This window comes from Cydia pomonella, chromosome 21, assembly GCF_033807575.1.
Source record: "Cydia pomonella isolate Wapato2018A chromosome 21, ilCydPomo1, whole genome shotgun sequence".
NCBI classification, from domain to species: domain Eukaryota; kingdom Metazoa; phylum Arthropoda; class Insecta; order Lepidoptera; family Tortricidae; genus Cydia; species Cydia pomonella.
In genome coordinates this window covers 10,233,769-10,246,847 of record NC_084723.1, presented here as the reverse complement: position 1 = coordinate 10,246,847, position 13,079 = coordinate 10,233,769, and the positions used below count along the sequence as shown (strand labels likewise).

Sequence of the window (13,079 nt, the reverse complement as noted above, 5' to 3'; positions counted from 1 at the left end):
TGAGGACCTCTTCCTTTCTTTACTTCTATGGCTTATGCCAGGGATCGGCAAACTTTTTAGAAAAGGAGTCATGAATAGTAAAAATCCCCACTTTTTGGAGCCAAAGACATTGATTTTAATGGTGTAAGAACTCGACGTGCCACGGTTTGCCTACTCCTGGCTTTGGTAGAAGTAGTTCCAGAAATTCTCAGAAATTATATAATTGATAAACTCACCTTGTTTCAGATAACCTGGCTTATCAAGATCATTAGACTACTGATGTGCGTTTTATGATATTAGAATAGCGGCAATGGAGATGTCGTACCAAGGAGGAGCGGAGGCCGAAAGCCTTCTGCGACCAGATCAGAGGAATGCCGTCGTCATGCCTACGGGAGCGAGAGGTGAGTCTTTCCTTAATTTTAGAATAAAGTAGGTATAGTTCGTGTCATCCGCGATGACGCGCAGATGTGTCAAATCTAACCTTTAATAATTTGACATTACGCGTCTTCTGCTGCTCCAACTTATGCTGGCTCGCTTGAGGTTGCAGGTATACTAAAGCCACTAAAACTCGGAACGTGGGTGCGGGGCTCCAGTAATCTAATATTGTGCATACCTCATGCTAGTCGCGACTCGCGAGCTACTGCTACGAGTTGCCGACCACTTAACATTGTTGTTTTATTCTTTTTTATGGCTCCGTGCCTGAAACCTATCTATCAGTCTGTCATAGACAATTTCCTACGAACGAAACGAATGGATCGAGGTTGAAATTAGTAAAAAAAAAAATTGTCGGTGACATAAAGATGTGTAGCTTATATCTTATATTGATGAATTTGGGACGAGAACCCTCGCACTTGGCCTGTTTTTTTACAAGACTGGCAAAATACGTTTTAAGATTTTAGGTATGTTTTAAGTAACAGATTTAAAAAAGATGTGACATCAGGCGTTGGTTTTAGGAATTTAATAAAAACGCCAAAAAATTATGTCCGTTTTAAACGAGTTCCATGAGGCCATCCATTACATCATAGGTACATTAGGCCATCCATTATATCATAGGTACAGTACAGGTTGGCCAAAAATTCGCTGACAAAATATTTTAAGGAATATTTTTCTTACTCACGTCTTTTACAAAATGTTATTATTTTATTAAACATGATTTATTAACCGAAATAAAACTTAATTGTTTTCTAAATAGTTTAGCTTTAATACACCAACGCAAACGTTATTTTTAATTATCAAGAATATGCAACATTTGAAACTTTCGTCAACGGATTCAACAAATTCAATTCTCCAACTTCTCCAATTTAATTAATGCGTAATGCTATTTTTTAACCGTCCGAAGGTTAATGTTGTTCGAGCGTTCTTAAGTTTCTTCTATGTACAGTCAGCGTAAAATACTTTGTAGCAACCAAAGTAGAGGAGGTTCGAAGGACCATTGTCGTTTCCACTTGTAAATATCTTCAAGGAGACTACGTAGACGGCTGATGTATTTTAAAAGACTTATTAATTTCTTATTGCAGATAACGCTCTTCTAGATTCCATACGATAATAGATATAAATAATAGAGATGGTATTAGGTGTGTGCGGAAACCATATACAGAGGAGAAATTCCACAACCCTTTAAGGTTGCTTGGAAAATTGGATTTATCATTTTAGAGCAAATGTTTTTGTGAAATTGAATATTTGAAAAAAATATATTACAATTTTTATTCATTAAATGCTTACAAAATATATAAAATGAACTATTAACGAAATAAATTAAAACTTATAGAATAAATAAAATTAATACCCACCAATGAAAATTCTTTATTTACCATAACAATATACATAATGGATATATACAGAGGATTACTATAAATAGCTTATATTTAAAATAGGCCCTTGAGGCATTGTACCAAGGATGCTCGCGGCCTTTCCTCGTTGTATACCCACCTATGTTATGTCCCCTAGGTTTGTCCCCTGCTGAGGCTGGCTACATTCCCTGGATGGCGATGCAAATTCTTTGGCCTAGGAATAAGCCAGCCCTAGGGTCACCCATCGTCTCAAACAGTCTTTGTTCACTCCCGAATTATTGAATATTCGCAAGATAAATTTAAACTACTTCCCACAAAACAAAAGTTTTAGATATCAATATCATCTTTCAGAATCTCATTTTGCCTTCAGATTTTCTAAATTTTTCTAATCCGTTTTGATTATTATATTAAGTTACGCAATATTTATGTAGATTCAATAACCTTCGACGTAATTCGCACTTACCGATGATAATTTGGTTGTTTAATCAATAATGGTACGTGTTATCCGATGATATCAGCTTGGTTTCAGCCGATTGTACTCATATTTTATCTATGCTAATATATGTAGCCTTGAGTGGATAGAGTAGCTAGTAGTAGTAGTAATGGTTTCTAAAACCCGTCACACGGTGCGATAATAGATTTTAATATACTGTAAGATACCGACAGATATTTTATAGTATAGCTAAGCATAACACACGCTAACGATACCAAAATATATAATATTATAGCTTCATGTGTGGACATCAAATCGTACGTAAAATCTATTTATTTAAATATTCATGAAACAAACGGTCATCCAAAAAATATTATTACAGTTTCTTCTCTTAAGAGGCTGTCAATACCTAAAGCGCGCACATTGTCTATTTGTATCGGAGTAAATGAGATAGCACTGTCGCATGTTACTGGGCCTGGGCAAGGGAATAATAAGAAAATTATTTAAATAAAAAAAGTGGATTATTAGTGTAATATTTTACTCATTAGCGCTTTAGATATAAATGTTTTGAAATTGTGATTTTAATTGCAGACCCATAAGTCACAACAATAAAGAACCGTTTAATTGTGATTTTAAGACCAATCTTTGCAATTATTTTCTATCGAGCCGATTTCGTTCAATCATGTATCGAGTACAACCACGGTCTTTGAAATATAATTAATATGAACATATCTTTTTCTTACTTGACTAAAAAAATTGTCTTTCTTAAAAAACTGTTTAAGTAACATCAATTTCAAGGACATAGGGTGTTGACAGCCCCTTAATCTAGACCTATAGTTTCCATTTTTGTTAAACATATCTTTATATAAAAGCACGAAAAGTACCTATCTTCGTTTAGGTTCAGCTAAATACCGTAAGATGCCTTGCTTTATGGTATATTATCAATCTTAATTTTTCCATTTGTCGGTTTTTGTTTCATCAAAAATCTGTATGCAGTTCTCATACAAGTTGCAGTTGTAATGCAGTCCATCTTTCGTAGGCGCGTGACGCCTAAAGATATGCGTAAATCTACATATGAACTCCTTTTAAATAAGCGAATGAGAGATATTCGCATTACTATGAAAAAAATAGTATAATGTTTTAGAAAAAATAGGAAGAAAATTTTATTCAGTCAATTGATTATGTAAAAGCCAAGGCTGCTTGAGAATTTTTATGTCGTCACGCTACTCTTAATTATTGTTGTATTCAATATATAATAAAACAATTAAGTAGAACAACACAATTATTGCACAACCAAATTAAGTCCGTATCTATTTCAGATCCAATTCTGCGTACTCGGCTCTTAAACGCGTTATACTCTTTTAATGTGTAAATAATGAATCCACTCATCTAAATATAATATTAATTAATATTATTAGTAATTAATGTATAAATTAGTCTTGCGGTTTATGAAACATCTTGTCATTCTGATTTAGATAACCAAAACAACGAACGACTTTACATACTGTATGATTACCGACATTGGCTGTTATAAAATATTCTCATCTCATCTCACAACCAACTTTGAAACACATAAATACCTGCAAATCAATACTGTAAAGCATTAAAAGCATATCAACATAGACATAGACAGACACCACCCAAATGACCTGGCAGCAAAACTAACAGACAAGGGATATTAAAAAAGAAAAGACATCGTCCCTCATACATTGATAGCCCAAAAAAATGTAGAAGCTAAATGAGTAAGAAGCCCTCACTGGAGGACTCGCTCGCTCGTCATGACATAAAGCATTCAACCAATCTGCTTATAGTCTGTCTGTATAAAAAAAATCTAGGGCCGTAATCCAGAGAGGAAAATATGGAGAACGTTTGTATTGTAGCGATTATTTGCGCGTAGGTCACAGTTATAGGTACTAGCGTTCTCGGGTACTCTAGAGAAACAATCGATCGACTAGAGTTTAAACAAAAGGACATTACCTCTCATATATCTGGAAATCTACTCAGAAACTTCCTGACTTAGTCGTATCTCACGTCTCTTTCATTCTCATCAAAACAGTATCAAGTTAATGAGACAGCAAGTTTCGTATCTCGCTATGCATTTTACGCATACTCGTACCAACCAGCGCCGACGGTAGATTTTATCTAAGTAGATAATTGCCCTGTCCAATGCAGTTTTGTGAGTTGTATTAAGATTCACAAAGAGTTCTAAAAAAGTTTAAAAACGTCAGTAGCGATTAAAATTATTATGAATTTGTCTTTGATAAAATAAGTGAATTTATTTTTCTATTTAAAAATATCTAGCAGATGTAATGTACGTAAGTCAGTAAAAAAATTGCAATATCTGGCCACGTCTGATTGAGATGTGTTTGTTGTTTTTGAAGTTAGATAGTAGCAACGGTACCCTCCACAGACCACAAAATTAAAACTGATTTCAGAGGTTTTGGTTCCTAATTTTCTCCGGTTGTCTTTGACACAACCAGCGACTTGTCACTTCAAATTCGTTGGAGACCCGCTTACAAACTCTGCAATCTAGACGTTCGACAATAATTGACTCGAGACTATAAATCACAAAATTAATCTAGAATATATCACTAACAGCAAAGTACACCATAAGACAATCATAGCTGACTCATCTCATACAATACATTCCGAAGCTCAGAATCAAATCATAGCGACAATGTCCAATTATTAACTCAGTTATGTCTATCAACTTTGTTTATTCTAGCGTACTACGTATCCAGTGCAAAATCAACTTTATCAGAGAGTTATAGAAACGACGATGAGTTGGAGTCTTGAATGGTATTTAAAAGGGCTATTGGAATAGCCTTTTTATAGTGTTGTTAGGTCGTTTTAAATAGGGCGCTGTAATAGTTACCTAATGTAAATTTTGGTGAAGAGGAATGTTTCTACCACTGAGATTGGTGAGGGGTAAAGTAAACTGACTTGAAACCGTTAAAACTTAACACATTTGTGATGTTTTTTTGTTACTATATTGTCGGTTGACGATGAGGTTGATTTCAAATTGAAGTTATATGGAATTAGCGCCTTATTGTCAACCGACAATAAGTACCCTTTTGGTTGAGAATGGGGCACATTTACTGCAAACTTTCTTATTAAAAGTCATTTAACAAATAAAAATAAGCGACCATAAGTGATTTATATTTTATATCTTACCGTATAGTTAAATTAAAAAAAGCGCTGGTAGCCTAGCGGTAAAAGTGCGACTTTCCGAATCCAGAGATCGCGGGTACAAACCCCGGCTAGTACCAATCAGTTTTTCGGAACTTATGTACGATATATCATTTGATATTTGTCGCTTTTCGGTGAAAACGTCGTTAGGAAACCGGGCTAATCCCAATAAGGCATAGTTTCCCCTCTATATTGAAAGATCAGAGCGACTGCCACGCTTTCCTAAAAGCTGCTTATGGGAATAGTTGACAAGTGGACCGCAAGCTCCCATGTACCGTGGCAAAAAATGATGTTGATGATGATCGTGTAGCTAAATTGTTTATGGCCGTTAAACCTAAAACATGTCCGACTTACATGCTAACAGCCTTTGCAGACTTGTCTTTTTGCAGAGTTTGAGTCAGACACAGCTAGCTAAAGTTAGCAATTTAGTAGGTAATGTTTTGTTTGTTTTACCGCTATGTTGCAAAAAAAGGGATGCATCTACTTTTTATTTCACCCACTATCAGTTAGCCAGAATTTAGTTATTATTATTTTATTTGTTATATGACCCACTGTTTTACATTATTGGCTTGTGATATTAAAGGTTCTTTATTTGATTATCAATATAATTTTAGCTGGCTGGCTCCCTGCTACTCGATTCGATTAAACAATAAAATGAAAACAATACATAATTAAATTGATGTGTTAGTTTCTCAAATACGTTTATTTTTACTGTTTGGACCGATAACATTTGACATTAGCGTTGACATAACGTAAGTGTCATTATAATTTTATAATAAATTGGTGATACGGGTAATACAATTGTATTTACATTTAAATAGTGATTTAAAGTAAAAACATAAGCACATTTGAGATAAACCGACTAAACCATCTCATACATTCATCAGCAATTTGGTAACATTTTTGGAACACGAGCTAAATGCTATAAAAAACGAAACTGTTGCATAAAATCAGCGCGTAAGTTCAGTCCCTCTTTACTAAATTATATTTTAAGTAGACAGAGACACCAACCACACTAACTTTATGCAAATTTACCGGTAACAATTCATACATAACCCATAGGATCGCCATAATTGACGTAGCACTTGGCATGGACACTTAGCGTGGTCGAACTCGGTCATAGCTGTTTTGGACGTCTACTAAAGTCAATGGAAAAGCGTACTGTGTTTACCCTTCAAAACTGATTGTTACCTTCTGCGTAGGGTTGTCCAAGATTTTGGTTGTACAAGGCATTGTCAGTGGCGTAGCGTGAACTAATCTTGCCGTGGGCGAAACCACATCTGTAAGGTCTTTTTTATTCAATGTATGTACCCAAGGTAGTAAAAAGGTTAGCTTTGCGGGCCCCCTATTAAGTGCGAGGCCTTGGGCGAGGGCCCCATTCGCCTACGCTTCTACGCCACCTGGGCATTGTGCTACTAAAGTGGAACACACAATTCAAAGAGACCCCACAGTCTCATACTCAAAAAGGTTGGGGTGGCATGTCAAGTTTTCTTCTTTCTCGCGTTGTCCCGGCATTTTGCCACGGCTTATGGGAGCCTGGGGTCCGCTTGGCGTAGGCGACTGCCATCTGACCTTCCAACCCAGAGGGTAAACTAGGCCTTATTATTAGTCCGGTTTCCTCATGATGTTTTCCTTCACCGAAAAGTGATTGCTAAATATCAAATTAATTATTTCGTACATAAGTTCCGAAAAAGTCATGGATACGAGCCGGGGTTTGAACCTGCGACCTTCGGATTGCAAGTCGCTCTTACCGCTAGGAAACCAGCGCTTCAGCAAGGGTTGGCATGTTTGGTTAACCACCAAAATAATCAGACCAGCTTGATGGAAATAGCATTACATTACTCTTACCCTTACCTAGTGCCCGAAGTTATGTGGTATGCTAGAATGTAGAATAGCTTAGGAATTGGTTCAATATCTGCTTGCAAGAATTACTATTAAAACAGTAGCAATAAAAAAAATAAACCTTCATAGTTTATTAAAAATATTTATTAAATAAATATAAATTTGCCTGCATATTCAAATACACAGAGCTTTTTTTAGTGCTAATCAGTGATTCTATTCTCGCCACAATAACCAAACTCGATATGTCTTACGCACATGTAACGTGTACACTATAATTTATTGTATGTACTTGAAATTATGTCCACCTTTTTGGAACAAATGGCGCCGAAGATACTTTATGCGATGCCGCTCGATTGAAAATTCCGAGCGGTTTCACAGGACCAAGGGCGGAAAACCATTCTATTTAACCTGCGTGAAGTATTTTATAATAAAATTACATACTTGAATGAGCGATTTTAAGGCGTGTCTGAAATGCAAAAGTTCATACCCATCACGTTATGAATCGTTGTACAGTGAGTTGCGAAATTGCTAACCTCTGAACCAAGAGTCCAAAAAAATATGAAAAATATCGTGAAAGTAAACCATAGGAAGGTAGTCAAAGTAAACTATAGCGAACCTGATCGGTCTAGCCGTTGTTGAGTTTTTGCAAAAAGTCTATATTGACGGACAGATAACTACGGATCCAACACTGAGCATGGCCGGACATGCTCTTGTCCGATTTTTTTATATATTTGGCGAACAGGTGACTAAGCCTATTTGTCTCTTTGTTAACTTAAACGCCCTGTAGCTCCTAAAGCAGTGGTTCCTATCCTTTTGAGTCCTGTGACCCCTAAGACTAACTAGGGATCCTGATTTTACCCCTCCTCCCAATAATCATCAATAGTCTTTCTTATAGGCCTAACCTTTGTTATCTTAAATTAAGCTTATTACCCCCTTGAAATACCAGTTTTACCCCCACGGGGGTAATTACCCCCAGGTTTGGAACCGCCTGTCTGCGTGTGTCCTAAAGTATTGATCGTAGAGTAAAAATAAACGTAAATAAATGTTTGGATATTTTATGGTAAAACTTTTGTCCGAAGTAATTATAATGCTATTTGTAAAAATATAAGCAAAAATCTGAAAAAGGTACCTTAATATTACATATATGTATATATATAGGAAAGCAGTCTGTGTATTTTGATACTGTCTGTTAAAGGATGGAATCTATGATGTGTATTAAACACATAGATTCCGTTATTTAGCATTACACGTGTCTGCCTCTGCCTGCCGTCTATTTATACCTTTATAAGCTTTATATATTTTTACGGGCCGTAATCCCTCAGTTTATGGCATAAGATACAATACGCTCACATAAAAATAATAAAACTACAAGGGACTGTCTTTAGGATCTTCGTCTTGATTTATCTGTCTTAGTAGAATTATTTTTAGATCTAAATTCATTAATATTTTATGTTTCCTCATGACCCAGTTCATGCATTTGAGTGGCGAGTGGCGACCCGCATTACAGTCAGTACCCAGACATATAATGTATATGTGGCATGTATATACTAAATACTGTTCTGGAAAAGCTTTGAAAGCTCAGGAGAGTAAAAACATTTATTAAAATATTAATTGAATAACACAATCCTTTGTCTTTGCGTGCCTGTCTGAAAAATGTTGTATTACAGCATTTAATTGTCACCATTGCCCCATAAGAGGTGGGAACTAATAGGAAATATGTTCCTATATACTTCCAACGAAATGTTGACACTCACCTAATACATTGTTGGCACCCATAATATTAATTCCTAGCAATAGAGGTGAACAATTTTTGTTTTAGGTTTAATTCATTGGAGTTACGTTGTTAAAGACTTGTAGCCCACCCATTCATCCTAAATTTTAAGATGTTAAGATATTCTATCCGCAAGAGACAAGCTCTTGAAAATGACTTCAAGGCGGCAGGCAACTAAGGGAAGTTTACCTCTCGTATGTTCGTATGTAAGGCGCATTTAGGTAACTTCGAAAGTTGGGTAATTTCGAAAATGACAAATATCTATAAAACTAGAAGCACTTCATACTTTAGCAAGACTTACGCCACTGAAACGCTTACCAAGGCTGCTTACTGTTGCTACAGTAGAAAGTGCTTCTAAAGTGGATATTTGCCATTTACAAAATTACTCTGCCTTTAAAGTTACCCCTATGAATCTCCCCTCAGTTTACTCATACAGTAACAACAGTAAGAGAACGTTTTAACGTCTACCTGCGATTTACATAAGCACGTCTCCACGCGGTTCTGTCCTAATTTTCGCTCCCCCAGCTTGGAATCTGCAAAGTTACAATGCCATTGTTTGGACTCGTTTTGCGTTTCTGACCAAGAAACTTTTTCTTTTTACCGACTTGCGACGGGGCCGTGGTTTTTGCTAACCTTGTACTTATACTAACTTTAATTCTTTTTAATTCTATCAAATTACGTGTGTTGCAGTTAAGTCAAAATGTATTTTAGAGCTTTTACATTTTAAGGTATGACGCTCATAAACGTTCGTTCTTAATCGTTTGTGAACTTAATATATATGTATAATAAAACTTAATGAACAGAGATTTGTAAAAGGTGGCTAAGTTTTATGAATAAGATAGTAAGTTCCCTTTTACTTATTAGTATGCGCTATCGCCATACAAACCCAAATATGCACTAATCGAAAGAGCTAGATTTGTATAGCCTACTATAAGGCCTCTTACGCTCGTATCGTTAGCTAACTCATAGGACAATATCCAGCTTTCCGTGCCTTGGAGAAATGTTAATGTTAATCGCAATCCCTTGGAACCTTTTAACTTGGCTAAGTAGCATTCTCACAGACTGACCATTCTTGACCTGTATTACAACGAGTTAAGGACTACCAATGTTCTGTTAAGTATGTTACTGTACTTGTAGTGACCGTAAAAATGCTCTACGTGTATAAAGATAATGTTCCGGCCTACGGTATTCTTTTAACCATACGATTGATATAACGGTATAAGCATTGGTTCATAATTGATAACTGTAGCGTTTAGCTTCGCTTGGCAGCAATCGATCTTATCAGATGTTTACATTATTAAACGTTTACAAGCAAAATCGATTGACACATTTTGGAATATAAAAAAAACTTATTGGCGAGCGAGCAGGACGCACGGGTGAAGCGTTTTCTTTTCATCTTGGACAAAAATTGTGTCGTATGTCCATCAGTACCCCTAGTGTAAATAATTTCGATTTCGAAACGTGACGTACGCGTTTGCGTTAAGTCTCATTTTGTATGGGTTTTTGAACAGCGCGCCAAGCGGGACGTTTTGGAAAGTCAAAAATCTCATACAAAATGACACTTAACGCAAACGCGTACGTCACGTTTCGCTGTCGAAAATATTTACACTAGGGGTACTGTTCTCCTCGAGACTAATTTTACAGGTCGCGTTCCTCAACCTCAGATATTTTGTCCATTTCGTATTTGGAAGTATTTCAAAATGACGGATTCGTACTCGCAAGGTCTATCGCTCATAGAGCCACTATAAGAAAGTTTGGAAGACGTTACTGTCAAGATTTAAAAAATGTTCGTAATTAAAAAGACTGACTCATTGAAATAGCCGAATATCTTCCTACCGGTTTTCCGAATTAATCTACGCGTGCTACAAAACAGGTTTAATGTTTCTATTTATATATGATTATGCATGAAAATATAGGTGTCATTCGGTAACCCGGCACGGTAAAGTGTGCACGTTGCGTAGTGTTTTGTTTAGTGTTAATGAGTGATAATTATGGGACCTTTATTGGCAAGGAGACAGGTATGTTGTTATAGTATGTGATAAGCACAACAGTGTAACTGCATTATGGACTAGTAGGTCCACGTTTTACTTCAAGTAGAGTTTATGAGAAATAGCAAAAATATTAAATAAACATGGCTGACTTGGCTAGTATTTGCAAAACCTTGCTTGTAACGGTGGCGGCGTGTGAAACACCAGTTTGACATATTTCGATGTTTATTTGGATTGCTTTTTCTTCAAAACTAGTAGCCTGCGGACTCTAGAGGATCAAGTTCTATGGTCTCCTCGCCACTGATACCTGATATCTATAACGAAATTTGTATTTAATATAAACATTTAATGCTAGGTTAATGTCTTATTCAAGTGTAGTTAAAACTATTAGTAGGCTTAATAAATAAGAGTAACGATATAATTGATTGCTTATGAATATTTTAACTAAAGTTATCATACTTGATAGTGTTCTATTCAAGGTTGCCACATAGTAATACCAATGTTTACTATGTATAGTTTTTAGTAAGGTTAGATTGCGGTTAGCTCAAGGTTTACATATCGATCACGTGTAATATCATGATGTTTACAAGCTAGTCTAGCCTAGAATAATGTTTGCTTTGATTCTGGTTAGGGTTGCCAACTATTTTTTGGTGGAATATAGTATTTTCCAGAATAAGGCATTAAAAATATAGTACATTTCAAAAAATATAGTACTTTAAGATAAAATGCTTAACATAAGTGTAATATACGTTTAATCATACTTACTAGCGCTCAAGATTAGTTATGGTAACGATTTTAGAGCAAAAATGTAAAATTGATAGATTTAGTTACGTACTCCTTTTGTTACGTAATATCTAAATAACAAGTATTGGTTTTTATTAGCACGTCTTCTCATCTTGCCTTTTAATAATGAGGTCGCAAGCGTGCGTCCCCGGTAATATGTGGCGAGAAGGGACAGTTTTTAAAAAATCATCAAAAAACTCTTTTTAATAACAATATTTATTTAAAGTTTAAATTTTTTTTTTTATTGAGCTTTGTGCACTTTTTAGTAATGTATAATTTTTAGTAAAATGAGACAACGATTCAGTACATTCGTACTGAATCTTTATGACAATTTAATAGCTCACTTTTTATTAAATTTATGTCAGCCCTGTTGCATTCCTCACACCATTTTGTCTTCATACTTGAAAAAATTTTATTTGATTGGTATTAAATTGATAATCGATCTTGAACAAATTAGAAGGATGTCGGAAATGTAGTATTTTAGCGTACTATATATTTTTTCAACAGTATATAGTACAGAGAGCCAAAATATAGCACAATACTATATAATATAGTACGGTTGGGAACCCTAATTCTGGTACGTCTATTAGGCTGTCAAGCATTTTTAAATAGCCTTATATCTATACAAATATTATCTTAATCCAATCACAGCAATTTATTGATGCAATATTTAAAGTTCTTAAAACAAATAATTTTTTGTTAAACTTAATAATAAAAATGTCAGAAAAACGTTAGTCAAACTAAAAAAAAATATATTAAAAATAGTAGTCTAGAAAGTTTCTAGAATAAAATCTAAATGTAATAAAAAACAGAGGTAATCTTCCCCGGTCATGTCGTGTATATTACGATATGCAAATAATAAAAATTTCAGAATTTGTGAGTCAAACTAATAAAAATAGTCGTGTAGAAAGTTTCTAGTATAAAATCTAAATGTAAAAAAAAAAACAAGTAATCTTCTGTGGTGGTGTCGTGTACAATACGATATGCAAATACATGTTGCATTTAAATTGTACAATTTCAGTTAGTTGAATTTAAACTGTAGTAAAATTAACTCTTTTTCCTTGATTTTGTGTGGTGTCAAAAATATCTACACCAAATCTACACTAACAAATTAACGTTGAATAAGCTCCCTGCCGAGGTTTTCCCGAGGGACTACAATATGGGGTTCTTCAAAAAAGGAGTGTCCAAGTTTAGTTAGTAGGCTACGGTGACTTCTTGTCATCAGGCGGGCCGTATGCTTGTTTGCCACCGACGTGGTATAAAAAAAACTACACTATCAATTACTTCCAATTCAATATCAATCC

General features: G+C 35.1%; 1 protein-coding gene across 4 annotated transcripts in view; it reads left to right on the top strand.

The window, feature by feature from the left end:
- Positions 1-13,079, top strand: part of LOC133529492 (equilibrative nucleoside transporter 1) — a 44,639-nt gene that overhangs the window by 4,051 nt on the left and 27,509 nt on the right. For 2 of the 4 annotated variants that reach the window (XM_061867210.1, XM_061867209.1), the window contains exon 2: positions 226-380. In XM_061867210.1, coding sequence (XP_061723194.1) covers positions 290-380 — 91 coding nt within the window. In that variant the 5' untranslated portion in view covers positions 226-289. Of the gene's footprint in view, positions 1-225; positions 381-10,747; positions 11,023-13,079 lie in introns of those variants that run through there. The other 2 variants (XM_061867211.1, XM_061867212.1) reach the window with 2 other exon arrangements.